Genomic DNA, 27,982 nt, shown 5'->3' with positions numbered 1-27,982 from the left:
TACAATTGAAAAACAAAAATGTAACATCCAAATGGGATGAAATATTAGTTATCGATTAAAGGTGTATCAAAAACACACCAAACGTGGCCTTAAATATGCATAAGTTAACGGATGCTTGAGTAACTTCAGCACCTTTCTAATGTAACAGGACCTGTCGTTTTTCTTGTAGGTGACCGTTCTTGTCTATAAAAATAGCTTGGTTGGAAGCTAACGTGCTAAAATGAAACAATCTGTTTGAGATGTCCTTCACTCCACACGTTTTGATGCCGTTAGCATCACACTAACTGGCAGGCTTTAAGCCTCCATTGCTTTCTCGCTACGTTAGCCTCATTGCTGCAAAACTGAGAAACGCCAATCACTTTTTGCTAATCTGTTCTTATGCCAAACTACACCCTTAAAAAGTTCTTTAAACGGTTCTTGGCCTGTTTGAAGTTGTCACTATGACGTCAAACCTCTTGTGGACTTCTTAAAAAGAACGGTTCTATAAAGCATCTGAAAGCATTGCACTGTTGTTACGAGCCGGAACCCTTTTTCAGTACTGTGTAGAACCCTCTTTGCTTAGGGTGCATCACTTTTAAGGTTTGTCCAGAGAAATGGCACGCAGATGCTAGATCACTAGAGCTAGCCGGTTCAGGAATGTGTAGCCAACAGGAACGTGAGGCAATAAGAGCTTCCTGACGTAGAACTGCTAATCTAGGTTCAGTTTCTTCTGTATTCTAATGAATGTGATTGATCAATTATAGCCTGGATGGAGATGTTCTGCTCTCCAGCTTCTAGAAACATCTAATGCGACAAGAAGTTCTTCAAACTCTCGTTATTTTAAATGTACTTTTGACCAATGAGCTGGCGGTCAGTTCTCTTCCCCAATTTCTTCACCTTGGCCTAAAATACTGTGAGCTTGCAGCAACATCTTCACCCGTATTATTTTAAATGCTTTTTCTAAAGGGTTTTAACCTACATTTACAAATGCAAATGTTACTGAATTTAATATGAATACATTTTGGATTTTTTTTTCTTTCAAAATGATGGTTTGGAAGTTTTATTAACGTTAATTAGTTTAGCCACTTTTACTGGATAAGAGGACATTCTAGACATTGCTGGGACCACAATATTCATTTTCACCTTCACAATTTTCAGAATTCAGTGGCAGATGTGTTACAAAGTAAGTAAATGTGATGTTTTGAGGTAAAAGAATGAATTGTGTTAACTGGAACCGGTAAAAAGGGGTCATGATTTCTACAATGCACATATAGCCATTTTAATTACCATCCAAACCCACCAGCGATCCTTCATGTTTTCTTTCTAATTATGCGAATCGTGGGTTTCTTTGGGGACTGTTTAGTATCACAATTCCCTATATGTCTTTTATATCTCTTCTCCATGATTGTTAACAATGCCAAAATCTGATCTCAGCACATAAACGCAGACACGGACTAATAATCAACATGGGCACCATTATGTCGATAATCGAGGTTCACCCACCTCAGAACCATCGCAAAACTGTGTCTTAGTGCTAAAAGCTTAAGATGTCTGTCTGTTTCCTGTGGTAAAATGTGGTCAGTCTGTAGAAATCAGTGCTAATTTCCACATGCATTCTAGTTGGGGGTAAAATCCATGGTTGGTGATGTGAAAACGGTACCTACACCCAAACAAAGACTTTTGTATTGCAGGAAATGTTATTAGGTCCAACTGATACTGTACCAGTTTCAGAAGATGTAAATAACCAATCATATTGACTACTGTCTATTGTCACACTTCTTAAATTCAAAAGTTGAGGTTTGGGACCATTCTTACATTTATTTTTTATTTAATTATTTCATTGTTGGCATTCCTCAGTGGCACAGCAGATTAAGAGTTTACTGCACGGTCAGAGGACCCTTAAAGAAAAGCCAGTGATCGCTGGTTTCAAATATTGCTAATATCTTATTATTATTATTATCGTATTCGAACATGTTCTCTGAGCCGAAATTGGTGGAACTGACTATTTGTCTCATGTCTCATGTATTAGGCTATATGAGTCATACGGTACATCCCCAGATCAGATATCCCAGATAGTATGCCTTGGCTAGTCCGATGATGCCTAGCCTGGCTCCTCCCTGCTGTGTCCAGCTTATCTCAGTCTTATCACGCTGGGAGATCCCTGAAGGTTCACTGCATTTAACTTATTTAGTGCTCTACCAGCGGGGAGTATCTGGGGGTATGTCATTTCTCAACTCAGCAGGGCAGCTACGCGCTCTGTTAACTTTCACTTGGGCAAGGGTGCCAAGGTTGTGTTTAAATGAGCCTTGGTTCGCAGCTGTGTGTGTGTGTGTGTTGCTGAATGCATTTCTCCATGACCGTTTTTCTACCTCTCTCTACCCCCTCAAACAGGTCAGCCCCTGGTTTACGACGTGAGTGGGCATGGGCCATACTGCAGTAGGTCGAGCAGGCCATGTAATTTGGTTGGGTTTTGTGACGTGACACAAAAAAGGTGAGCTCAACTGGGTGTTGCTGTTTTTTTTTTGCATACACCATACATCAGCCATAACATTAAAACCACTGACGTAAAGTGAATAACATGAGGATCAGGCTCTTGTCACCTGGCACTTGTCAGGGGAGGCTATAGAGAGTATGCACTGACGTCACGTTCCCGCTGGAACACACCTTCCCCCCCGTTAGTCTGACCGGAGTGGAAAAACACTCAAACGGGCAAATTGCTAAAGACCCAACAGACCAGGGACAAGGATGTGTGGCCAGGAATGGCCAGCTAACTGAGGCTCAAATCATGACCAGGCGCCTAATCATGGTGGCTAGATGAATGGGTCAGAGCACCTTTAAAAACCTGGCACTTTGGAGAAGCTCTGCCCCAGATGTCTGGCCAGTGGTCAGTTTCTCAGTATCAGTGGTCCAAGGAAGGATAACCAGTGAACTGGAGACAGGGTCATGGGCAACCTGCAAGCAATTTAGCAGAACAAGAAAGCAACCTGTGCTGATGATCAGATAATAAAGCAAAATTTAATACAATGTTATTTTTAATGATAATTATGGCTCAGTATGTTGCAACACCATTGTGCTGGTTTACAGTGGAGTGAGACATGCAGCACGCAGACTTTGGGCCTCTATTCACACAGAGCGGCTCTGGTGAGACTACGAGTCTAGTCCTAGAGTTTAAAAGGCCCTGCAGCCACGTTCAGTAAATTACACAAGTACAACAAATGTGATACCTGAAAATGTCAGTCAAAGAAGATAACCCCCCCCCCAAAAAAAACACAGGCACCAACACAGTATCAGTTCTCTAACCAGACCACAGAATCAGTTCCCATACAAAGATCAGATAAGCAGGTGTCCACAAACTTTTGGCCCTTCCAAAAGCCAGGTTATTAAAGAGAGCAGTGCATCGCCGCCTCTGCTCGTCAGGGGAAGGCTTTCCACCAGATTGTGGCAGCTCATGTTGGACGAGCAGTTCTTCCTAAGAACCCCAAAGCTATTGGATGGAGCTTTGTCGCTCCAGAGAACGCAGTTCTTCTGCTCCGCGGCCCAATGCTAGGGGATGCGTAGCCCTCTAGCGGCTGCTCAGCACTGGGCATCGGTGCCTTTAGGCTCATGAGCAGCTCCTCCAGAGCGTCCCGTTCTACTGGCAGTGCTTTTCTGTGGATATTACATGTGTATGCTATGTGTGCACCTGCGTCGGTGGTTGGTGCACCCTAACGCAGCTCACTAAGAAAAAGGGGTGTACTCAAACGTGTGTGATGTGTAGGTTCAATCTTGCCGTAACTTGATACCAAAATATAATTTTTTTAAATTATTTTTGATTTTAATGATTTTATAATTTTTATAATTATTTATATATACTAAAGTTTTCCTTTTAAGAATCAACAGGGACGTGAGCTACAGTAGCATGGTGGTTGATTCCGCATTCAAATTTCTGACTGCATAAAGCTGTTGGGTGAATACTGGTGGACTGAATACAGGCCCCGTGCTGGTTCACACACTCTCCTGAGCGCGCCGGTACTCGAACACACTCCCTCTCTCAGCGAAGGCTTCGTTCAGACGCTGCCGCTTGGAGGTGTGGTGGTTGTCGTTTTCAGCCTCCTCTCCCTCTCCTCCATAGCCGCCTCCTCCAGGGGTGTGTAGACAGAACACGTCCTGGGAGATTGAAAGGGTGGTGGGTGGTGGGCACACATTACACACACATTAGTGTGTAGCAGAGATTACAGTAATACAGTAATATGTCCAGTGGTCTTTAAACCTCCTCCTGGAGATCTTCCTGACCTTCCTGCAAGCTTTGCCTCCAACCCAACCAAAACGCACCTCATTCAGCTAATCAAGCACTTCTGAAGGCAATAATTAGATGGATCCAGTGGGGTTAATGAGGGTTGGAGGCAACATCTGCAGGAAGACGGATCTCCAGGAGTATCCTTGTCCACCGTCCCCATCATCTGGGCCCACAAAGCCTCTCTTGAATACTGCTGTGTGTGTGGTATTAGGGCATTTTGCTCATATGTGGGAGCAATTAGGGGGTTAGGTGCCTTGCTCAAGGTCACCTCAGCAATGACTAATGAGGGAGGAGGAAGCAGTGGTACCTTTACTTCCCTTGCCGCCATATCCTGCCAGTCCAGGGAATCGAACCAGCAACCTGCTGGGCACTAATTTCACCAATGTTACCAGCTAAGTGACATATCAGTCTTGCCCTGCCCGATTCACTTGTACCAGTGGGACACGCGCTGTGTCAAGGTCCTGTATATAGATCCTGTCCTATATAGTGAATCCACAACATAGATGAATGTAAAAATGTATACACACACACACACACACACACATGCAAGCACTAACACATACCCCAGGATCTAAGCTGACAGTGGTTTTTGCTCCCAGGTTTAGCACTCGGCCATCAGCTCTGTATAACAGATTGAGTCCAGCAGCACCGCTCTCGCCCCCTAAACCAAAAAACAAACAAACACAGAAATGACTATATACACAGCATATGGACAAAAGTATTGGGACCCCTGCTTGTTTATTGTTTCTTCCAAAATCTAGGGTATTGAAAAAAAGTTTATCCTGCTTTTGTAGAAGTAACTGTCTCTACTGTCCAATGAAGGCTTTCTACTAGATTCTGGAGCAGAGCATTGCTGTGAGGATTAGATTGCAGTCAGTGACAAGAGTGTTAAGGATGTCAGGATGTTGGATGATCACCACCTCATCCATCCCCAACTCTCCAGCTCATTTTAAAAGAATTTGATGGAGCACCATCCATCATTCAAGACAAAAATATCTGCTCCAGAGAGGGGATTTTTAAGTGCAATTTTAAGTATCTGAATACATTTGCTAGAAGGGATGTCCACAAACATTTGGACATACACTGTATGTCAACATGCAGGAATGGAAAGGATTAAAATTGGACAGTAAGTCAGTTTATTCAGTGTTTCCCCAGGAGGCACCCTGCTCTGCACACTTTAGGGGGCTTCCTTAAATCCCTAGGAGCGGGGAAAGTATTTAAAAAGGTGCAGGGCAGAGCGTGTCAAGGACCAGGGTTGACAAATACTGGCATAGACAACTTGCGTAAGGTGGACAGCAGAGAGTTATATGACCACTGCTCAGTGAGATTTGGTATTCTTGCTCCTGGGCTCCCCCTACAGGGGAGTGGAATTCACATCTACACTGCTGCAATAAATACAAATCGTGCTATGAGGAGCTCCCCCTAGCGGACAACCCTAAACGTGCATTTCTGGACAAGCAATGAGCTACAGAATCGACATCTGAAGTGACAGAAGCCGTAACACACCTGAGGTCAAGCTAAATCGTGGGATGTTGGCACCACTTGACCTTCAGCCTCATCCCTATGACCGTTCCCTCCCGTGTGTTATTATGGACGTATATGAAACACAGTGGCGAAGTGGAATTACCATGTAAACCATAAGGCCGCGTGGAGCGTCTCTCAGTCAGCACGGATAAAATCACGTTACTCCGAAACAAGAGCTTCCGGATCACCCCATCACCGCCTTGGTAACGCCCTGTTCCTCCTGAACCGGGTCTGAGAGAAAACTGCTGGAGGACCACCGGATACCTGTGAGGGAGATTTAGCGCATCTGGGATCTTTTTGTGGGGGGTAAAAAAAAAAACATAAAAAAACGTCTAACCCTGAAGGTGAGAGCAAATCAGAAGCACGGACCTCTTCTCAAGAATCTCGGGGTCAGTTATGCGCGTGTTGGTCATGTGACTGTGGACGCCGCTCCGCCCACTCCAGCCTGGTCCCGCCCCTGCTCCTCCGGCAACCGTCTCATAGTACCCGCTTTTCTCACTGCCGAACGACACGTTGTTCATGCAGCCCTGGATCAAAGACAGAGCAAGGAGATGCGAGCTGTAAACACACACACATTGGCTAGCAAGCGCCAATGGGCTCTCCCCCGTCCTGAGAAGAGATTTTCTTACCTGCGAGGCGGCACACGCTTCAAATGCTCTGAAGATGACGTCCACCACTCTCTGAGAGGTCAGAACATTCCCACCCACGACGGCAGCGTTTTGCGAAGGCTGCAGGATGGAACCGGGGGGAATGAGGACTTTGATGGGGTTCAGACAGCCCTGGACACACACACAGAAAAAAAAAAATACACACATACACGCAATTAGCCCCTGCCCTGTCCACTTTATGGGCACCGCCTACCTTCCAGATCTGTACCCATCTGTTGCTGCACTGCTTATCAGAGCTCTAGACCACAGCAGGCTTTCAGTAGCTACGTTATGAGGCCAATGTTTCCACACCTACTCAAATGGGGGTTCCTAATTTTCTGACAAAAAACCCCAAGCTGTGGTGTCCAACATTCAGGTGGTATCCAATAGACTGGACCTGTTGCAGCAGGTGGAGGTGTTCCTAGTCTCAGCTTTTACTCCTTACCACCAGATCCCATCTAACCTTCTGCAAAGTCTGCACTACTGGGTGTAATGGTATCTACAACTGCTTACGTGGTGACTCTCGATTTGCCTCCTGTCAGGAGCAGGTGTGAACGAACGCTAAGCTTCTCATCAGGCACTGTGCAGTAGCAGCACAGTGTACGGGGGTCAAGTGGGATAAAAACCCTGTGTGCCGGAGTAGCCCTATATAGGCACCGCAGTCCTCATGCCTAAGAAGGAAAGACCTAGACAAGATTTAGATATCTCTTAGATATCTCCTCCACAGGCTACTGGACCTACCTGAACTCTGGCCATGGTATGAGCAAGCCTGAGTGTTCCCAGGGTGGAGGGAGGTGGTTAAGCCTACAGAAGGCAGGCAAACCACTATATGGTCTTAAAGTTAAAGTAGTAAGTACTGCCTTGCACCGAACCCTGTAGAAACACCATATACAAGAATTCTGGCTCTTCACATCCCTTTTCGGTGAGAATGCACCAACAGCACCAATGGGAATTGATGAAAAAATATACGTCCCCTACAGATGCCAGTGAAGTCTAGAAACCCCAGAAATTCTCTTCTGTATGGACAAGAAGGCCTAAAGTTAAATGATGAAGAGTCAAGAAGCTGCGTTGTTCTTTTCTCAGGTATGGAGGATGAAAGATGATGTCCCCCAACAATAGAGGGATGCAACTACCATTTACAAGATGCTAGAACCTGTGTTTCGCCAGCAAGACAAAAGCCAAGACTAAAGGCAGGTCCTCTTCATGGCCAAAGCTTAACTGTAGGTTGTGTAGGATTTTGGGAGCTTCTTTCTATAGTTACCCTGCACTAGGGCGTCCAGGAGGTGGAAGGAGTTGAGGGGATGAGGGCCAGCATAAACCTGGACAATCAGGAGCATCCTGGATAAGACAGGTCTCATTTGGACATTTGGCTATACCCCAAACCATCCACTATGAGCAACTGTATGAGCAACCAATAGGATAAGACAGCTCTGGCCTCTGACCGAACCAACTGTGGTACCGGTCTCAGATGAATGTCCAGAGCAGGTGTGTGTGTGTGTGAGTGAGTGAGTGCACATAATACCTGGTTCAGAGGAATGTCCTGTCCCACCATGCATCGCAGGCAGTAGATGAGAGCAGAAAAAGTGATGGCACGGGGGGCGTTACAGTTTCCCCACACTTCTGTCCCTGTCCCAGAGAAATCAAACACTGCACTGCCCTAAAGAGAGAGAGATGACAGGTGACAATCATTCTTTAGCAAAGCTAACATTATTATGGTTGCACATTGCAAACCAATCCATCATTTACTTCAAAACAGCCTGGGGTACCACAGCATGCACCTGGGAACCGCTTAGCAATTTCATAGCAACCACCAAGCATGACCATAAAAACACCTAGGAGAATGAAGCCAAGCTGGCATCCATGCTGGAGAACAGCTCTCACCCCATGCATGAGACTCTGGTCAGCACTGGGCAGCTCCTGCAGCGACAGGCTGCTTTACCCTAAGTGTGTGAGGGAGGGATATCGCAGGTCCAGCGTGCCTGGAGGGAAGCGGCGTATACCCGGCTCTGATGCACCGGCTAGCAGACGCCAGTGGCGGCCAGCACCATGCTAGAGTGATGTGGGGGGATAGCGCCATCTACCCACCATAGAGAGAGCAAGGCCGACTGAGCTATCTTGAGGCCCCAGCTGACGATGGCTAGCACCATATATATATATATATTTTTTTTTTTTGTAACTGCGGGTCTTGCTATCACTTTGCTGCTGTGACACTGTACATTTCCCCACTGTGGGGCTAATAAAGGATTATCTTATCTTTTCCTTGTGTTTGGGAATAAGGACAAGTCAATGATGACTGTATCTCTTACCTCCTCCTCATTTATCTGCACTTTTAATCTGATTGGTGTCCCATCATCCATCTGATCCTCCGCCTCCACTTCCAGGGAGCCAGTCTGTTGCCGACGACGATGGGCAAACTCTTTCAGCATGTCTCGGACAGCTAGCTCTGCATTACTCTACACACACACACACACACACGCACATCTATGACAGTAAACAAATACTACAAGACAAAGCGATGGTGAAAAAAGGCTCTCCCTCACGAACTCACACACCTGAATGTAACCCATATATGCCTGGACCACATCCAGTCCGTAGCAGTCAATCAACTCCCCCACCAGCTGGCTCCCTCTCTGATTGGCTGCCACCTGAGCCCGCAGGTCTGACAGGTTGTCATGGAGATTGCGCGTCCCAGAGCATCCTGGGTACTGAGCCGGAGCCATGAGGGCATCGGTGACGGCTGGGGAAGAAAGAACACGGAGAGTTGAGGAAATGTTAAACTGGCTGGAGCTCGAACCCTAGGCTGCCAGTTGCCACAGTGTGTCTTGTCTAGTCTGTGTAGAGAAGTACTGCCAATAGAATAGGACTCAGGTACGCATGAACCTATTGGCACCATGCTGCCTAATGCCAGGCGTGGGCTAGAGGGGTATAAAGCCCCCCGGCAGCATTGAGCTGTGGAGCAGTGGAACGAGCTGTGTTCTCTGGAATGATGGATGGTGGAGCTCCCTCTGACTTTTGAGATGAGTTGAGGAGTTGGGGATGGATGAGGTGGGATGGTGATCATCCAACATCCTGACCTCACTAACATGAACAGTCAAATCTGACATGGAAATGAAGACCCCTCACCCTCCTCCTGAAAGACTCCTTCAGCGACGAGCTTAAAGGAAGTGAAGACGGCCCCTTCCTGCTGCAGAGAGGTGGAGTGGGGGGGCATAGAGCCCGGGGTGATACCCCCTATGTCGGCATGGTGCCCCCTGCTGGCCACAAAGAACACTGGCCCACTCACGCTATGCTGAAATACCTGCATATGACAGACAGAAAGAGAAAGCGAGAGCATGTCTAATGAAAAGGCGCAGGGTTCCTTCCAACAGATTTGAGTCTGGGGGGGGGGTATTTTTTACCGGAGTGATGACGGTAAGATCGGGTAAGTGACTTCCCCCGGCGCACGGGTGATTGCTCAAAATCACATCACCCTCCTTCAGGCTGCTGCCTATAGCCTTTAACTGCGTGACAGAGAGAGAGAGAGAGAGAGAGAGAGCATGAGGCAGGGGGGTCAGTAATGGCATTAGATCATATTTATTTGTCCTCCAGATCTACGCAAGAATACAAACTGCTCTGATATGATACCATGCGATAAACTCCCCGATACCGATCTGATACCATTGCTGAAATAATAAAGAGTATACCTCATCATGTGGGAGAGTCTTAAGGCATCAGGACTGACGTAAACACCATTTTGCTAACGTTCTAAAACTAAATATAACAAATGAACAGATATAAATAACCCCAATTTTCTATTTAATTCTCACTAAAATTAATAACTGGGCTGGACCTCAGCCTCACAGTGCTGGGCTCTTATTCAAGCAGGACTTTTATTCTGAAATTGTGAGACCAAAAAGGAGCTAGCAGCTCCTCCCTTCTTGGTTCTCCTTCTATGAAGGAGCAGCTGTGTCAGTGCTGTCGTTAACCCCTACCCCTCGCTCTCAGCTGTCCTTCATTACAGGTGCAAGTCTCCAACTGAGCAGCTCAGCTCTGGTCTCGCTCGCTCTCTATCGCTGAAAATCGGCAGAAACAGCAAAGCTGTGGCTTTTAAAAATGCAGACAGGGGATCGAAATCTGGAATCTACTGATGTTTAGTGAGAAATCATGAATAATCTGTAGATTTTGGACTGAAACAGTGTTGCCTGCCTGCATGTGTGTGAGAGAGGTCCCCTGTTGGCCCTCCTGAACAGGGCAGGCTGCTGAAGGCCATGTGTGAGGATTTTAAGCTGACGGGTCGAGGGCACAGTGCTTAGATAAGGTAAGTTCTACTGTTTTTGCTATGATGTGTATCGTGTCTGTAGGTTACTCTGATCCTAAGTTATTAAGTCCAGAATACTGATATCTGATCCTAGTACTGGATCGGTGCATCCCTAGTATCTAGCCCATTTGTTATCACGTTAATGATTATGACCTCACATCCCTGATCAATTATAATTGGGCTATTATACAGCCTAGTTTCCATACATGGACTGGTAAGCCTTGATGCCTTTTGTATAAAATTATTTTTACTAATCACATCATTACAAGGTGCTTTCATGTCTGTAAGGGAATTCATGGATTACAAAATCATGACTAACCACCACAGAAAGTTGCCGGAGCTACTACGTACCTGGTACTGCACAGTCTCCTGCATAGCTCCAAGATGGACCGGTATGTGTGGGGCGTTAGAAACTAAACCCCCATCAGGTCCAAAGACCGCACAGGAGAAATCCAGACGCTCCTTAATGTTAGTGGAGATGGAGGTCCTCTGCAACACGCGGCCCATCTGCTCTGTTTTAGATAAAAACAAAAATTCTAAGACTTTAATATATTAAAATTAATTAATTAATAAACATGGTTACAGTTATTGTAAATAAAACAAATAATAATACCACCATAATAATACCATAATTCATACCATAAAAATGATGTATGAAAAATAAAAAAAATTAACATAAGGAAATCTTTAGATTTTGTTTTCTTAAACAAATAATTCATATCAATAACAATGGTAATTTAGTCAACTATTGAAAAATATCTTTTATCTTTATCTCTATTTTCTATTTATAGCCATAAAAAATAGGACACCCTATTAATTTTTTTTTTATATTTATGTTTTTTATTTTTTGGACATCTGATCTTAATATGAACAATATTGGGAGATAGATCTAAAAACTGTAGAAATGTCTTTTTTACAATGATTTAATCATGTAATTAAAAATACTATTTTCTAAGGAAAGAATGATGACCCCAACATTTATTACCACTTCAAAAGCCTAAAATAAAAGATCAGGTGCAGCCTATCAGATGTAGATAATCTAGAGCATCATTAGAGGGGATTTTAGATTTTAGAGGACATCCTAGCAGCGTAAAGACGTCTCCAACAGTCCTAAAATGTCATCACAGGATCCTCTACAGCTTAAGTCACAGTACAAAAAACAAAATAAATAAATAAAACATCAGAGCAAGACTAGTTTAGACATGCTGGCCGTAAACCAGACCTAGCATTTGAGCACAAATTTCCAGCATGGAGGTGGAGAAGTCATGGTTGGGGGGGGCTGCTTTTCTGCAGTAGGGTCTGGAGAGCTCTCCAACAAAAAATCCACCAGGAATTTTTAACTGTGTCAAAGGGAGTTTAAGGTAAAAGTGAGACCATCTGTCTACAAACTAAAGCTGAAATGTCACACAGCTGAAAGATTTCTGCATGGAGGAGTGGGAACACTTTCTCCCAGTTGATATCAGAGACTGGTAGATCATTATAGGAAACATCTACTGACGTTATTTCAGCCAAGGGGACGAGCAAATGTTCAGATGTTTAAATATATTACAAAAGACAAAGCTTTTCATGAGGGGTCCTAACTTTTCACATGGCTGCTGTTTTCCTCTCACCTGCAATACTCATAAAGCGGTGGGAGAAGATGGACAGCTGCACCGTGTTCAGTTCGGTCCCCAACACGCACTGGTTGTCCGTACCCACGGCAACGCGTACGTCTCCACTCTCGGTCAGCTGTGCCGAGCAGCCCGGCTCCACTAGGATGGTGCTGGATGGAAAATGAAGAGATGGCCACAAGTAAATGCATATACATATGCAAATACATTATATACTCTACAGCTGAGCGGCAGGTGAATCCATAGAGTTGGATTTCTGCATTGATCACTAATAAAATGTGGTCTGATCAAAGTCAAAATCATTAACAAACAGTTGTACTGTACATGATTTTTTTTTTTTAACATCCATGGTGCATGCTAAAAAAAGTAAGTGAACCCGAGTTAATGACTTCTCCTAATCTAATCATCAAAAGATGAGGCTGGTTTTAGAGGCGCTTTGCCTATTCAATATAAAAGGGTATCACTTTACTTGGGTGGTCCACTGTAGATGTGTCGTAGATGCTAACCTGACATTCGATTAACATTCAACTAAATGTCTCTTCAATACAACTGAACTCTTAAGCTGAGTTTAAAGAGAAAAGGTTGGTTTGGATTGTGGACTCCTGACCTTAACCTTGTCCAAGATACAGTGGCCTGGACCTGGAGAGGGTTGCAACGTTAGCTCACAACTGCAACGTTAGCTCAACGTTAGCTACAGTGAACGTCTGGTGAAGGTGACTGCTGCGAAAGGGGAACCTATAGATTTTCAAGGTTTAAGGGTTCCCTTACTTTTTCTAGCTTGCACTGAGGATGTTGACTCGATGTCCTCGATAAAAGAGACGGAGTTTGTCCATAATGGACACTTGGATGATGATCAAATCATTTTTCATAGGTAATCAATGCAGAAATCCAGGTAATCTCGGAGGACCCACTTGCGATTCTTGCAACTGTACCTCAGCCTCTTAGTTCCAGGGCAAAACTAAAGAAGCTGCTTCGGCCTACATTTCGGGGGATGTTTACTGTAATGCTTGTACAGGAGACGCATCAAAGCAGATAGCCACACCTGTTCTTATCGATGATGATGGCGGGTCCCTCAATGCTGTAGCCACATGGCAGATCCTCCCACATGTGCACACTGGTGTCCAGATACCCCTCCTCGAAGTAACACTTGGTAACCTGGGTCAGAAAAGCGGTGAAGAACAGGTCAGCATCGCTCTCTGGAATCCCAGGTTGTTTGCTAAGGTGTTGTTAAGTGGGTGCTACTGTGTTGCTAGGGGTTTAGGGTTGCCATGGTATCCTAGGGGTTGATATGGTGTGGCTAGGTGCCTGCCAGATGGTTGCTACTGTGTCGCAAGGTGATTACAGTGGTATTTAGTAGTTGCTATGGTTTCTGTGGCACCCCATGTGGAAGGGTGGGTCCTTTGGGTGCCATTCAGTCCTATGGAAATGAAATTCTGCAAAAGTCTTGTCTTATCAAAAAACTCACATCACACACAACGGTCTGGATTTTTTAGATATTATTATTATTATTATTATTATTATATAATTCAGTAAATCCAAGATGTTAAGTAACACAAGGGCTCTTGCTCTACTTCACCCTACCTTTGTTGGTTTTGGGCACTCATGTCCATCTTTGGCTACGGCCACCGACTTGATGCCAGACTTCCCTGACCCGCGGACCCGTATGTCATCTACCATTATAGGCCGATCAGCAATGGTGAAGCCAAACTCCTTCAGGTATCTGTTCCAAAAGGCAGCAGGAACAAGGTTTTAAAACCAAATCGAAGGTCAAGTGATTCCAACAGCCATCGACAGCCCTGAGGTAACACTGTCCTCCAAGGGAAGAGTTGGCATGCTCCTCAACGCGTGTTCAGCTGTCAGATGATGTTGTCTTGGCGACAGTTTGAAGAGAAGCAATGGTGCTATGTTGTGGTAAAGGCTGATCCACCGTCATGAGAGCTAATGCCTGGCCCACACTACCGGTCAGGGCCACCCTTAACGTGAATCGTTAATATTAAAAATGTGCAATATTTACAACTCTCTATCCTGTAGTGTTGGGTGGGCGCCGATTCTCAGGTGTAAATCACAATGTTAAAGGTTGTGCCTGAAAGACAGTCAACCAATAAATCAAGCTGAAACGAACAAGTCAGTGCGTACAATCTACAGGGCTTATTCACGCTGCAACACGAGCTTGAGGTGAATACACACACATACATACATACATACAGAACTCCTGACTGGTGCAACTATGAGCAGTGCCCCCGCCATCAGAGAATGTATGTAGATTTCTCCTGAAGGCTCACAGTCCTAGCATTTCTTCGAACCCCAGCTGGCAAACCCCATTTTTATCCAACAAACAAAATAAACAAAAGCAGGCATAGAATCACATAGTAGATACGATACACTGGGAATAGTTAAGATGTGGATATACCCGCAAAAATATGCCTTTTTGGCTGTTGTTACTTGCATTTATTCCTGATTTCTGAACAAATGAATACTTTAATGCCCAGATAAACAGCTTTAAAATACACAAATATACATCACATACCATATATTTTTATAAAAAATTATATATTAAATTCTCAAGCTCTTTCAGGTCAGGTTGTGTGGGGTTACAATCTTAAAAATGGAAGCACGAAATCCCACTTTGTGAGAAAGGCTCATAAGGCTTATAAGCTGCTGTAGGAAATGAGCAGTGTCCATAGAGTGGCCATAGCTTGTGCTCTGTATTCTATATTAGGTGTTAAATTCCCAGTAACATGTTAAAGTTTCAATAGTTTAACAAAATTTAATTAAACACACACACACACACACACATTATACTGTTACCGTTTGGTAAAGGAGGTGCGGAAGTCTCCGGCCTGACAGGACTGGGCATGTCCAGGGTGGTCACTGGCATTGACCATGAGTGCACAGTCTGTTCCTTCATATCGCATGTGCAAAAACACCTCCGTACTGATCTGAGAACTGTACAACAAGGTGAACGGTTCAGTACATTTGATACAAATGCGGTTAGAAATGGTTTAACGGCTGCTGTGTCCAACTCTGGCTAGTGGGCCCTAAGGGGGACTTTTCCCCGCTGTGGTGAGCTCACTTTCCCTGAATATTGACACTCCCATCCTGGCCAGTGGCGATGGACATAATAATAAAATAAAATACGAATAATAATAATAATAATATAATAATAATAAGAAGAATAATAAGATAAGAAGAATAATAATAATAATAATAAAATACCCTGACTTCCTCCTTTCCACCCTACCCATTTCTCACAAAGCCCCGCCAGTAAAATGTGCTGAGAAGGCAGCTAACTAGCAGATACATTAACATTTATGGCATTTAGCTGACGCTACTGGAATTACAGAGGTTGGCCAATGGAGTGTTAGGAGTCTTGCCCAAGGACTCGAATTGGTGTAGCGCTCCCAGAGTGGGAATTGAACCCCGGCGTTACCTATTGTACCACACCAACCAGATACTGAGGGTGGCCATATTCAATTTCAGAACTGCCAATTAGCGCAACCATGAACAGATGAGGGAGCCCTAGCTAGCGGATGAGCTGGCAATTCCAAATTTCCAAATATGATACGATATCTAATACGATATCTAAAACGAAAATAGCTGCATTTGAATATGTAGGGTATGTAAATATACTTTTACATTCTTGCCCAAACCATCGTTGTAGGTGTAACGTGTTGCCGTGTGTGTGTTTACCAGCTGAAGCCTCGTTGCTGCAGTGTGTTCTGGCAGCGCTGGGTGAGCTCCTGTATCCTGCGGTCCAGCTCAGAGTAAGAATCCTCATTATACTGCAGCGAGCACGGCTCCTGAGCCTCCTCTACCACATCCGCCAGCGCTAGTCCATACGCTGAGAGTACTCCACTGTATCTACAAACGGAGAGAGAGAGGGCTAAGAACTATGATACTGGGCTTAAACAACGTGAACATTTCAGTACAGATTTCAAGAAGCAACGGGGCTACGAGTGGCTCAGCGGTCTAATGCGCTACTGCTATGGTACCGCCCGGAGGTCATGGGTTCGAGTCCCCAGCCATCCCATGAACCATGCCGCTTTGCCATGCTGAGAGATTGCCCATGCTCGCTCCACAACAGCCGCAATTGGCCGTGGTAAATGATGGCCGGCACAGCAGATGTGTGAAAGCTGGTGCATTGCTAGTGCTAGGGGGCGCTACACACTGCGAGAAAAAGAGAACAATTCAACAAATTCATGAAAGAAGCTAAAAAAAAATCGGACATTTGGAGCTTTGGGCAGCCATTGCTGCGGTGCCCAGGGAGCAGAGAGGGTGAAGTGACCTCGCTCAAGTGTATCCAGATATCGAACCCACAACCCTGTCATCAATAGCCCGGAGCTCTAACCGCTGAGCCACCACTGCCCCACAATAAAATTCCAGAAAGTAGTCAATACAATAGACTCGCATGAAGTTCTAAAAGTATCAAGAACTAAGTTATTATAGAAATTAATAAATCTTTTGAACATCACTTAATGAAATGCGTGCAGGACGTACTTGTGTATGAAGACGGTTTTCATGCCCAAAGCTCGCGCGATGGCACAGGCATGCTGACCGCCTGCTCCTCCAAAACATGCCAGCACATGCTGAGACGTATCATGGCCTTTAGCCTAACACAAAAGAAAACACAGCTTTACTAGGGGTGTTTAAAAAAAAAAACTGAATCGTTTTCGGATCAGAAATGATTCATTTAGATTAATTATGTTTGTAATTTTTGCTCAAAATTGTTTTTGTGGATATTAAATAGACAAATTCCCACCTGGGGGTATTGTTTTTATGACCCCTTTCACATATGCTAGGTAATTAAACAGTTATGGTGTTAATGTGAATGAAAGCCACACATGATTCAGGGTTACCAGGTGTTTTATGATGCGTATGAAAGCAAGCATAATGGTAGTTTTGGGTATTTAAGGGCTGCATGTTTTAGAAAGTCAATTCCCCAAGCTCTCCATTGGTACTCCCCCCCCCCCCCCCCCCCCCAAACCCCATGTAATTCTTCCAACGCTGGGAGAGTGAGGACTGACACATGCGTCCTTCGATACATGCGCAACCAGCTGATGCATCGTCATAGGACAACCAACACACTCTCAACCAAGCCAGCTCTGATGCATCAGCTAGCAGACGCCCTGAAGTGACGTGGGGAGAGCAAGCAGGCGAGCAAAAAAAGAGAGCCATCCATCCACCCGGAAAAAGCAAAGCCAACTGTGCTCTCTCGGGCTCCGGCCAGAGATCCTCGGGTCATGGCTGGGCCACGATATTTAACATTCTTATTGACCAAATGATCGGATGTCAGAAGTACTGGGACATTAGATTTCTGCCACCTCGCCCAACTCTACAGGAGAGCGAGCAGAGGGAGATTTACCTGAGTAAGCGCTCTGATCGGCCGACACATGGCCTCATTTGCAACTCTGATGAATCCCATGGCGACCTCCTCCAAGTTCATTTCTGATTTGCCACCTTTTGACGCACTGCTCTTTGACTTTGTGTGTTCTGATTGGCTGGTAGACAGGAAGTGGTTGATGTTGCGGGTGAGCTGCTGAAACTGCTTCATCGTTTCCTCTGTGGAGAGCGGCTCGTTCTCTCCGGGGCCGAAGATGTGAGGGAAGAAGTCGGGCAGCAGGCGGCCGAGGGCCAGGTTGGCATCTGTGACTGTGAGGGGGCCCCCTGTGGGACAGGAGATGGCATCGCAATGTAGAGTAAATTGACCTGTTTGCCTGTAATGCACATATACAGTGAGTCCAAGAAGTATTTGATCCCTTGCTGATTTTCTTTGTTTGCCCACTAATAAAGACACTATCCTTCTGCACTTTTAATGGTAGATATATTCTAACATGGAGAGACAGAATATCAAGACAAAAATCCAGAATATAATTTTAAAGAATATATTTTAATTAATTTGTATTTCAATGAGGAAAATAAGTATTTGATCCCTCTTGCCAAACACACTCAATACTTAGTGGCAAAGCCTTTGTTTGCAAGCACAGCGGTGAGACGTTTGTTGTAGTTAACCACAAGTTTAGCACACACACCAGGGGGAATTTTGGCCCACTCTTCTTTGCAGATCCTCTCTAAATCATGAAGGTTGGTGGGCTGTCGCTTGGCAACTCTGACCTTCAGCTCCCTCCATAGATTTTCGATCGGATTGAGGTCTGGCGACTGGCTGGGCCACTCCATGACCTTAATGTGATTTTTCTTGAGCCAATCCTTTGTTGCCTTTGCTGTATGTTTAGGGTCGTTATCATGTTGGAAGACCCAACCACGGCCCATTTTCAGATCCCTGGCAGAGGGGAGGAGGTTGTCCCTCAGGATTGTGCGGTACATGGCTCCATCCATCTTCCCAGTGATGCGGTGAAGTAGCCCTGTACCCTTGGCAGAGAAACACCCCCAAAACATTATGCTTCCACCTCCATGCTTGACGGTGGGCACAGTGTTCTTGGGGTCATAGGCAGCATTTTTCTTCCTCCACACATGGCGGGTGGAGTTGAGGCCAAAAAGTTCAATTTTGGTCTCGTCTGACCACAAAACCTTCTCCCAATAACTTGGTTCATCTTTCAAATGATCATTGGCATACTTGAGGCGCGCCTCCACATGTGCTCTCTTCAGCAGGGGTACCTTTCGGGCACTGCAGGATGTGAATCCATTGTTGCGCAAAGTGTTGCCAATTGTTTCCTTGCAAACTGTGGTCCCAGCTGCCTTCAGGTCATTTGCTAACTCCTGCCGAGTGGTTGCAGGACGATTTCTGACTGTTCTCAGCATCATTGCCACCCCACGAGGCGAAATCTTCTTTGGAGCACCGGGCCGAGGTCTGTTGATTGTCATGTTATACTCTTTAAACTTTCTGATAATTGCACCAATAGTTGTTACTTTCACATCCAACACCTTACTAATCTTTTTGTAGCCCATTCCAGCTTTGTGAAGGTCAACAATTCTGACTCTGAGGTCCTGTGACAGCTCTTTGGTTTTACCCATGTTGGAGACTTGAAATCTGTGTGATCTGTCTGATTCTGTGGACAGGTGTTTTTCACACAAGTGATTAGTGAGAACAGGTGGCTTCAGGTCAGGTAACAAGTTGATTGGGAGTGTCTAACTGGTCTGTAAAAGCCAGAACTGCTAATGAATACTAAGGGATCAAATACTTATTTCACTCCATGAAATACAAATCAATTAATATATATTCCTTAGATTTATTTTCTGGATTTTCTTTTTAATATTCTGTCTCTCCATGTAAGAATACATCTACCATTAAAAGTATAGAATGATCATGTCTTTATTAGTGGGCCAACGAAGAAAATCAGCAAGGGATCAAATACTTCTTGGACTCACTGTACATTATATAGATACAGTTTTATTAGTTAGTTATTGGGCTTTTTGGTTAGAAGAGCACAGGGTTGGGTGCTGATCTTCTCTGTGAACTCCAGATACTGGCTGGAAAAATACTACTTGTGGGAAATTGGATCATGGATGGACTTTTCCTTCACCTTTTCTGTAGCAGGCAGGACCTGGGTGTGCGCCCGCAGAGTCAGGACCAACAACAAACATCCCTGACCTACAGTGGGAAGTGATGGACAGAGAGAAAGAGATAGATACACAAATACAACAGAGACAATGATTGAAATCTATTGGTTTGACATTTCAGAATAATTTCCAAGTACATCTGGCCTCCAGCTCCCAGATTGTGAATGTGATTGTGGGTTCATTCATCTGTAACAGAGCTACAGTGAGTGAAACATTAGCAGAGTGCCGCTGGAGGCTGGATTTTGACCATGTGCTAACTGGCTCAGACCTGCAGCAAGCTCCATGCAATATTTCACCATGTGAAGCCAACCCAAGGCAGCAAATGCTGCAGTGAGGGGGTGTTCGTAGCATATGTGTGTTGCAGCTACCTGAAGAACAGGCGTGAGCCTCCTCCTGCTGCCACGGTGTTGATGTCCAGCTGAGGCGCCTGCAGTGTAACTCCGGCTGTGGTGGCTTCAAACACGTGCTCATACTGACCAGCATAGCGGCTGACGTCTGTAGACGTACCTGCATACAAAGGGCGAACAAGGGCAAAATCCAGCTTTGTTGAACTATACATGCTCCACAATTTAGTGCAGAGCATAACGTCTGGGGGGTTGAGGGAGGTAGAGGGAGGTAGAGGGAGGGTCTCGCAGAGAGAACTAGGCCAACAATGCTATCTGAGACTGCTGATCACTCCTGATGGCTGTGGCATCAACCTGGATGAAAGCTGGTATGGGGCTACCACTTAGACTGCTGCACCACTCAGGAGCCCACCAAGGATCATTTGAACAGGGCTGGCCAAAATCCAAAAAGTCCAAAAGTATCCAGAAACTATTCTAATTACTTCTAAATACCTTCTAATTACTGGAGTCAGCTACTTTAAGGTGTACCCATTGATTGCACAGACATGCAGTTGCGGGCACACACACACAGCTTGTATAATTTCCACAGAAAAGTATTGGGACACACATGAGCTGTAAATGTATGTAAACTTCAAGGACACTCCACCTATCCTACAGGAATAGTACAGGAAACAAGATGTCCGTCGTAGCAGTAATGCTAATTAATGACCATTTATTATTAATAAGTTATTAGCAGGATTATCATGACTGATCAAACCATCCTAGAGCCCACTATATCAATGTATAATTACAAACTGTGCCCCAAACTGGGGCCATTTCATTATTAGCCAGGCTCCAACCACAGGGCCACTGTTGACTAGAAATTACTTGGGTGGTGGACCGTTATCAGGACAGCAGCAAAGCTGAGATGGTGGCATGTGTGGTGCTGTCATGAGTCCCAAAAAGAAGGCCCAAGAAAATCCAGCCCACAACCTGTCCGCTGATGAAGGGCTAGAGGATGGTTGACAAATTGTGGGAGGGGTTTCTAATGAAGTGGACGGGGTGGGCGCACACTATTACTGTCAGGCTTGGAAATGATCAGTCAGTGTTGGCTCTCTGACCTCCCATGTCGAATCCAATGACTGGCTTCTTTTCAGTAGAGTTGTAGGAAGTGACTGCATATCCCACCACTCCTCCAGCAGGACCAGAGAGCACCGCCCGCGAGCCACTGAACTGCTCCATAGGGGTCAGGCCCCCATCAGACTGCATAAACAAGACATCCACATCCTGTTTCACACACACACACACACACACACAAATAAGAAAATGAGCTGTTAAACATTATAAAACAAATTTTATTCAGTTCTAGTCCAAACAATGTGTGTGTGTATTTTATTTATATATATATATATATATGTGTGTGTATATGTATAAAATGTTCATCATAATTTTATTAACAAATATAAATAAATGAATGTAATGTGTACTGTTTCTTGACAAAGGGATTTTTAATCTGCAGTCAAATAATGTTGTTATTATTATTTATTTAATTTTTTTTGCTTTATTCAAATAATTTAATCACAGACATACCAACGGCCTACAGTAGTACCTCTCGTAGGCTGAGGATCGGCTTATTATTCTCCCGTTTCTCATTAAAATGTTTCCATTCCCCCTTAAATGGTGCAGCAGGTTCCACTCAGGCACTTGTACAGGCCCATCATTTAAGGTGGAAAAGACCATTTTCGAAAGGGAGCTGCTGTGATGCTTTGTGACACTTGTCTACTGTAAATGCAGCATTAGAGCCAGACTTCACAATATTATAATTAGATTATGATTCTTTAGGGAAAGAAATTAAAAAAATTAAAATGAGATTTAAATTCATCCAGATTTGATTTAGATATTTTTTCCCAGTATTTTTTGACAGATTGTATACATTAATGTACATATACTATTAACACAATGTATCAGATTTTATTCTGACATGAATTTTGTTTTTATTACATACAAATCTGAATTCAAAACTACTAAATCAATTAATAAAAATAAAAAAAAAACAGATTTCAAAATAAATTAATTAATTACAAAACCTGATTCATGTTTTCGTGAGTTCGCTCACTTACATCCACAGAATCCACAGAACACATACAAACACGCATGTAACCACACACTCACTTTCAGGCCTCCCTTGAAACCTGCGGTGAATCCGCTGAGGTATTGGTGTATTTTGGGCGTGAGGTAAGCATCCGCGCACACCGTGTACCCGCGGGGCACTGCCCGAATCATAGGCATCACCTCACTAGATAGGGACACCTGGGTGAATCCGAGTCGCCGTGCCAACGCTCCCACAGCCTTCTCGTGGGCAGGCCATCTGAAATAAACAGCCGCAGATGTACATATTAGACCAGGGTTACATAATACATGACTGTAATCAGGGTTTGGTGATGAGCAATAAGGGGGCTGTCGATGGTGCATGCAGTATCAGATTTTATGCTGTGATGCCGATGCTCTCTCTCTCTCTCTCTCACTTTAATTGGACCATGTACTGTCCCTATCATGAAAGTAGGGCGACATAATATAGCGGCCACTTCTGCGTATTACGCATTTTCGCTTTTTTTTTTTTTTTTTTGGATATCGTTTTGGTGAAATTGGGCAAAAAATGTGAACTCCTGCCTTACAGAGGCATTTAAACCTTATTAAAAAATAAATTAATTAATTAACAAAAAAATTATATATATATATATATATTTTTTTTTTTTTTTTTTTTTTTTGGCCGATGTGCAATATATATATATATATATATATATATATATATATATATATATATATATATATATATATATATATATATATATAGTGGCCGATGTCTGGGACGGTCGCTGTGGGGGAGGAGGTGACTAACTGCTACCTTTGTGGGTTTTTGGCTGGTTTCCGCTGACATTATAAGGGGATAGTACGTGGCTTTTGGCCTTCACTAATTCTAGCCTGACCGACACGCTAACAAAACAGGCTAACATGTAGGAGTGCAGCAGCAGCACAGCCAGGCTGGTGATCCCTCTGGACAGAACTGCCTTCAAATCTCTCTCCACACACTGCAAGTCCAACTCCTGCCAGACCTCCAGACTGTCCCCGGTACTGCCTGACGGGGGGAGAGAGACAGCAAAACAGAGAGAGCAAAGGAGAGTACGTTAGCCTGCTGCATTACAGATAGTCAAAGACTAAGCTATGCAGCAAACTATGCAGCAAACCTCCAATAATGCTAGCTAGTTAGCTAACATGCTATCCTGACCAGATTCGTAGATAGCATTGTCGGCCCACTGTGTAGGAGTCAGGATAACTGTATAACTAGTACTGTTCTCTACCTGTGACTATACGTTTGGGCTCCTTCCTGGGCAGCTGGCAGCCGTCTTGTCTCAGGACCACTCTCTCATCCACTTCAATGACCTCTTCGTAAAGAACTTCCGGCATACGCACCCGCTGGGAAGCAAATGCAATAGAAATACTACTACTGGAAATCTTAAATGGTCATCAATGTGTGGGATCCAAGTAGGGCTGTAAATGATCCTTAATTATTGTCGAGTTCGGCTTGATCCACTCAGACGTGAGCTAACGTGGAAATGCCGGCAATGCCAACAGTTCATTTTAAGCCACTTTAAGGCCCTTAATCACCATAAGAATCAGCAGAATTGTTTTTACTGCACTTCACTCACCAGATCGAACAGGTCGGGCCTGGCCTGAGTGCCGATGTGCAGCAAGTCTTTGAACCCGCGGGTCACCAGCAGGGCCGTCCGCTCCCCCTGCCGCTCCAGCAGTGCGTTTGTGGCCACCGTGGTGCCCATTCTGATCCAGCCAATCAGAGAGGAGTCCAGGGGCTGGTCTCGCGGGAAACTGCGGCCCGTTTCCTGTCCGTATTAAACACACACACACAAAAAGAAATAAACTAATAAATAAATAATAAACACACTCACTTTTCTTACTGTCAGATACTGGTAAACTGGTAATTATTGATATCCCATTATTTGTTCACTGGAAAACAAAGGCTTTTTGGAACTGGGGAACACTCCTCCCCAATTTTTAATGAATTCTTTTCCACATGTGTGGCTTGCTGGGCTGCTCAGCTGGCCACGGATGGTTATGGTGGCAGAACCAATCAAAATCTCTCTGTCAGCTGGGGGTGGGTTAAAAGGGTAGGATATTTGTCAAGCCCCGTCAAATTAGCAAGGGTATTCAGTATTATTTAACCCGTCAACCCGTGTATTACTCAGTAACTATAGGGACCTCTGTACAAACTGGTGGGGCAATTCTCTGGTAATCAAAGTTTGTAATAACCCTTTCGGCCTTTAGGAGGTTAATTTATTCAATTATTAGTTCATTATTGGTGGGCGTTGCTCACCTTAATTGTAATTGTGCCCCATAACGCCCTGCACAGTCAATAGTCATGACTTTAATTAGCACACAAATGTGCAGAGTGCAGGCTAGAAAAAGTAAGTGAACTTCTGTATCTGGGACTTCTCCAAGAGCTAATTGGTAAAGGGTGTTTCAGTTCCGAAAATGTGGGTTTATTTTTTGTTATGAAGGCACATAAAGCACTACTGACAACTCTGAGAGTTCTTCTCAAGAAATATCGGTTAGCGTAAACCTTGCCTCGATGCAAACAACTCCCAAAAGACCTCTGTTATGTGTTATAGAGATGCATGTAGCTAGAAAAGGCCACAAAAGCATTGCTACATCGATCTACGGTCAGACAAATTGCCTACAAATTGTTAATCTCCCAAGAAGTTGGGGGGGGGGGGGGGTGGTGGACAAGGACAGCATGTCGTCAAAGTTGTTGGCTAGGTGTGGGGAAACACATTGAACATAAACACACTAAAGGCTATTCAGGGGCTATGAAACACTAGGTGGAACCCACTGTACCTTGCAAAACTGTCTGTTGCCTTTGGGAAGGGTGGGGGGTGTAGACTTAAGCTTTTGGGAGGAGTTTCGTTGCTTTTATCCTGCTGATCTGAATTCATACCGGAGTGTGACATGCAAACTTTCCTGTACAATCGCACCCGGTACAGCATCCAGGGCCTGGATGCCATGTGATCAATTGAGGGGAACAATGAAGGCCTATAAAAACACTGGGCAGCGGAATGTAAAGGCTGAAGAGACGTTGGTCGCTGAAACCTGTGTTTTGGAACAACCATTTCAGAGTCCTGGCCTTAACCCTATCAGGATGCTGCGGCATGACCTAAAAAGGTTTTTTCGTAGGGTTATTAAATTCTACAGGTTGCCATTCAACCGTCACGGCCAAACTGATCAACCAGCCTGGTCAAGCTGGTCACACTGGTAGACCAGCTAAACCATCAAACTCAAATGAAAACTACGTAAACTGCTCAGCCAGCTAGCTCACCAGCATAGGGGGTGTGTTCGCCTGGATGACCAGCTTCTCAACCACCTTGACCATTAAGAACCAGCTTAGATCATCTGTTAACCCCTTAAACAGCCTAGGGCCCACCGGCAGACTGAAGGTGTTATTACAAGCTTCTATTACCAGTGAATTTCCCCACCAGTTTGTACAGGCGTCCCTGTAGTTACTGAGTAATACGCCTTAGTGTGTAACAAGCCTTTTCTGCGTTAAAGGATTAACCAGTTACCAGCAAAAGCCGGTGCGAGTTACTATGCGGTTCTCTGTTCTGCAACACAGCAGAGCTTTCCATTAGCTAGCTTTGACGAGCCCTACGAGCTGACCTGTGCTCGGGCTATACTTCTCCACGCGACCTGACCGAAAGTGGCATTAGCTTAATATTCCATCCCCTAAACAAACCTGTAACTCAGAGGATCCAGTGATGTACAGGAGAAAAAATGTATGTAGTTTTTTTTTTTTTTTTCCTAGTTCACTTACTTTTTCTAGCCTGCACTGTGGCTGTTCGCCTGATGTGCTCAATAAAAGCCCTGAGCAGTACAGCTGTGTGAGATTCAGGTCACGTTCTCTCGTCACCCTCACCTGTTCCAGTACGCGGCGGATGCCCTCAGTGGGCGCGTCCCTGTAGTTCTGGGGGTCATGCGAGAGCAGTTTGAGGACCCGCTCTCTGCCGTCCGGCAAACGGGCAAAGACATCGGTGAAGGTTCCTCCGCGGTCGATGGCAAAATCGAACCTCCCTTCAGTTTCAGCCATTCTGCAGAGAGAGAGGGAGAAGATGAGAGGAGTTAAGGGACATTCCACCTTTTTCCAACAACCTGGACTGATATTTTATCACCGACCTCACATATGCAGCTCAGGAGACACTTGTAGGTTCACTGGGGGCTTAGGATGTTAATGTACTGTACTATAGGTACTACTCAGGACATCTGGTAGATTCCCACTTTAAGCCTCACCTCACTTTCAGAAGTGTAAAGTTTTGGTGCATAAGCATAAACACACACACACACACACACACACACACACACACACACACTGCTGAGAAGGAGGAAGGCTGTGCTCGTGCTCGTGCTCGTGCTCGCGCCGTTCCCACATTAAACCGGACAGACCGACTAGTCCCGTGACTACCGTCAGCCCAGGAGGCCGGGGCCCACCCTGCTGCTATTACGGGGCGGTACTCACTGCTTGGTCCCGGCGGTGGTCTGCAGGAGCAGGTCCTCTCCGGCTGCAGGCGGACGGGCGGCCAGCGTGACTCGTCACCGCGTCGTAAAACGAGCGTCTGGGGGCTGCGGGGGCGGAGCTTAGCGTTCCGATTCCGCCAATGATGCTGTGGGGCGGGGTTAAGAAAAAGCCCTTATTTTAATATAATAATAATAATTAATAATAATATTAAAACCTAATAAAATACACAAAGAATAATAACCACAATGACAGTCGTTTTTGTTGATATTTTTAATGTATTTATTTAACTAATTAACATATTCAAATGCATGTGTTTGGGCCAGAAAATGCACCGTGTCTCAGTTAAATAAGTATAAAAAATATATAGATTATTTTTGTAATGATTCTGGAGTGCCCTCTCAGTGAAATGCTCTGCTAAAGCAGTACAGTTATTTTCTGTACTACAGTGATCGATGAAGAGAAGAGGCAGTAAAAGCTCAGGGAAGGTGGTCTGAGACACCCAGGGTCTGCCTCGCCATGCTCATTGCTGTCTTACACCCCACAGACAGTGTATTTTTGCACCGTTTAAGTAGTTATGCTGAATATTGTGAATATATCTACGATGATGGGCGTGATGGTCTCGAAATGAGGGGTGTTCAGGTCAGGCTTATTGCTAGGCTTGTTATTGACCACTGACTGAAAACAACCTAGAGAACACGGCGGACAGTTTCGACTTACGAATGATGTTACCTCACTATTTTATAAACGTGTTGCTGTGTCGCCATTAGGTATTAGCATTTCGCCCAATAAAACAGAAGGCTAGAAAACTGAACCTCAACCTCGGACGTGACTGGGTGCTTTTGGGCCTGTTTGATTACGATCCTGTCTGATTAGGCATGATTTCTTACCGTTCAGACATGATCAGCATATTTATTATGTATTGTTTTATTATTATTATTATTATTATTATTATTAATAATACATTATATCAGCATATTTATTATTTATTGTTTTATTATTACTATTTATAATATATTATATCAGCATATTTATTATTTATTGTTTTATTATTATTATTATTAATATATTATATCAGCAGATTTATTATTTATTGTTTTATTATTATTATTAATATATTATATCAGCAGATTTATTATTTATTGTTTTATTATTATTATTAATATATTATATCAGCAGATTTATTATTTATTGTTTTATTATTATTATTATTTATAATATATTATATCAGCAT

General features: G+C 44.3%; 1 protein-coding gene across 2 annotated transcripts in view; it reads right to left on the bottom strand.

The window, feature by feature from the left end:
* Positions 1–2,993: 2,993 nt before the first annotated feature.
* oplah (5-oxoprolinase, ATP-hydrolysing) overlaps positions 2,994–27,982 on the bottom strand; it is a 26,069-nt gene continuing 1,080 nt past the window's right edge. Inside the window, exons 2-28 of one of the 2 annotated variants that reach the window (XM_072667971.1) lie at positions 26,752–26,896; positions 26,155–26,326; positions 23,879–24,070; positions 23,531–23,645; positions 23,184–23,307; positions 22,344–22,539; positions 21,293–21,458; positions 20,217–20,355; positions 19,812–19,879; positions 17,696–17,997; positions 16,831–16,943; positions 16,024–16,194; positions 15,142–15,279; positions 13,915–14,053; positions 13,376–13,488; positions 12,334–12,485; positions 11,075–11,235; positions 9,825–9,926; positions 9,550–9,724; positions 8,979–9,163; positions 8,733–8,879; positions 7,949–8,083; positions 6,409–6,558; positions 6,149–6,306; positions 5,883–6,043; positions 4,819–4,916; positions 2,994–4,125 (exon numbers count right to left, since the gene is read on the bottom strand). In XM_072667971.1, coding sequence (XP_072524072.1) covers positions 3,964–4,125; positions 4,819–4,916; positions 5,883–6,043; positions 6,149–6,306; positions 6,409–6,558; positions 7,949–8,083; positions 8,733–8,879; positions 8,979–9,163; positions 9,550–9,724; positions 9,825–9,926; positions 11,075–11,235; positions 12,334–12,485; positions 13,376–13,488; positions 13,915–14,053; positions 15,142–15,279; positions 16,024–16,194; positions 16,831–16,943; positions 17,696–17,997; positions 19,812–19,879; positions 20,217–20,355; positions 21,293–21,458; positions 22,344–22,539; positions 23,184–23,307; positions 23,531–23,645; positions 23,879–24,070; positions 26,155–26,325 — 3,933 coding nt within the window. In that variant the 5' untranslated portion in view covers position 26,326; positions 26,752–26,896 and the 3' untranslated portion in view covers positions 2,994–3,963. Of the gene's footprint in view, positions 4,126–4,818; positions 4,917–5,882; positions 6,044–6,148; positions 6,307–6,408; positions 6,559–7,948; positions 8,084–8,732; positions 8,880–8,978; positions 9,164–9,549; positions 9,725–9,824; positions 9,927–11,074; positions 11,236–12,333; positions 12,486–13,375; positions 13,489–13,914; positions 14,054–15,141; positions 15,280–16,023; positions 16,195–16,830; positions 16,944–17,695; positions 17,998–19,811; positions 19,880–20,216; positions 20,356–21,292; positions 21,459–22,343; positions 22,540–23,183; positions 23,308–23,530; positions 23,646–23,878; positions 24,071–26,154; positions 26,327–26,411; positions 26,727–26,751; positions 26,897–27,982 lie in introns of those variants that run through there. The other variant, XM_072667972.1, reaches the window with a different exon arrangement.

This window comes from Salminus brasiliensis, chromosome 22, assembly GCF_030463535.1.
Source record: "Salminus brasiliensis chromosome 22, fSalBra1.hap2, whole genome shotgun sequence".
Taxonomy (NCBI): Eukaryota; Metazoa; Chordata; class Actinopteri; order Characiformes; family Bryconidae; genus Salminus; species Salminus brasiliensis.
This window is presented reverse-complemented; position numbering and strand designations above follow the sequence as displayed.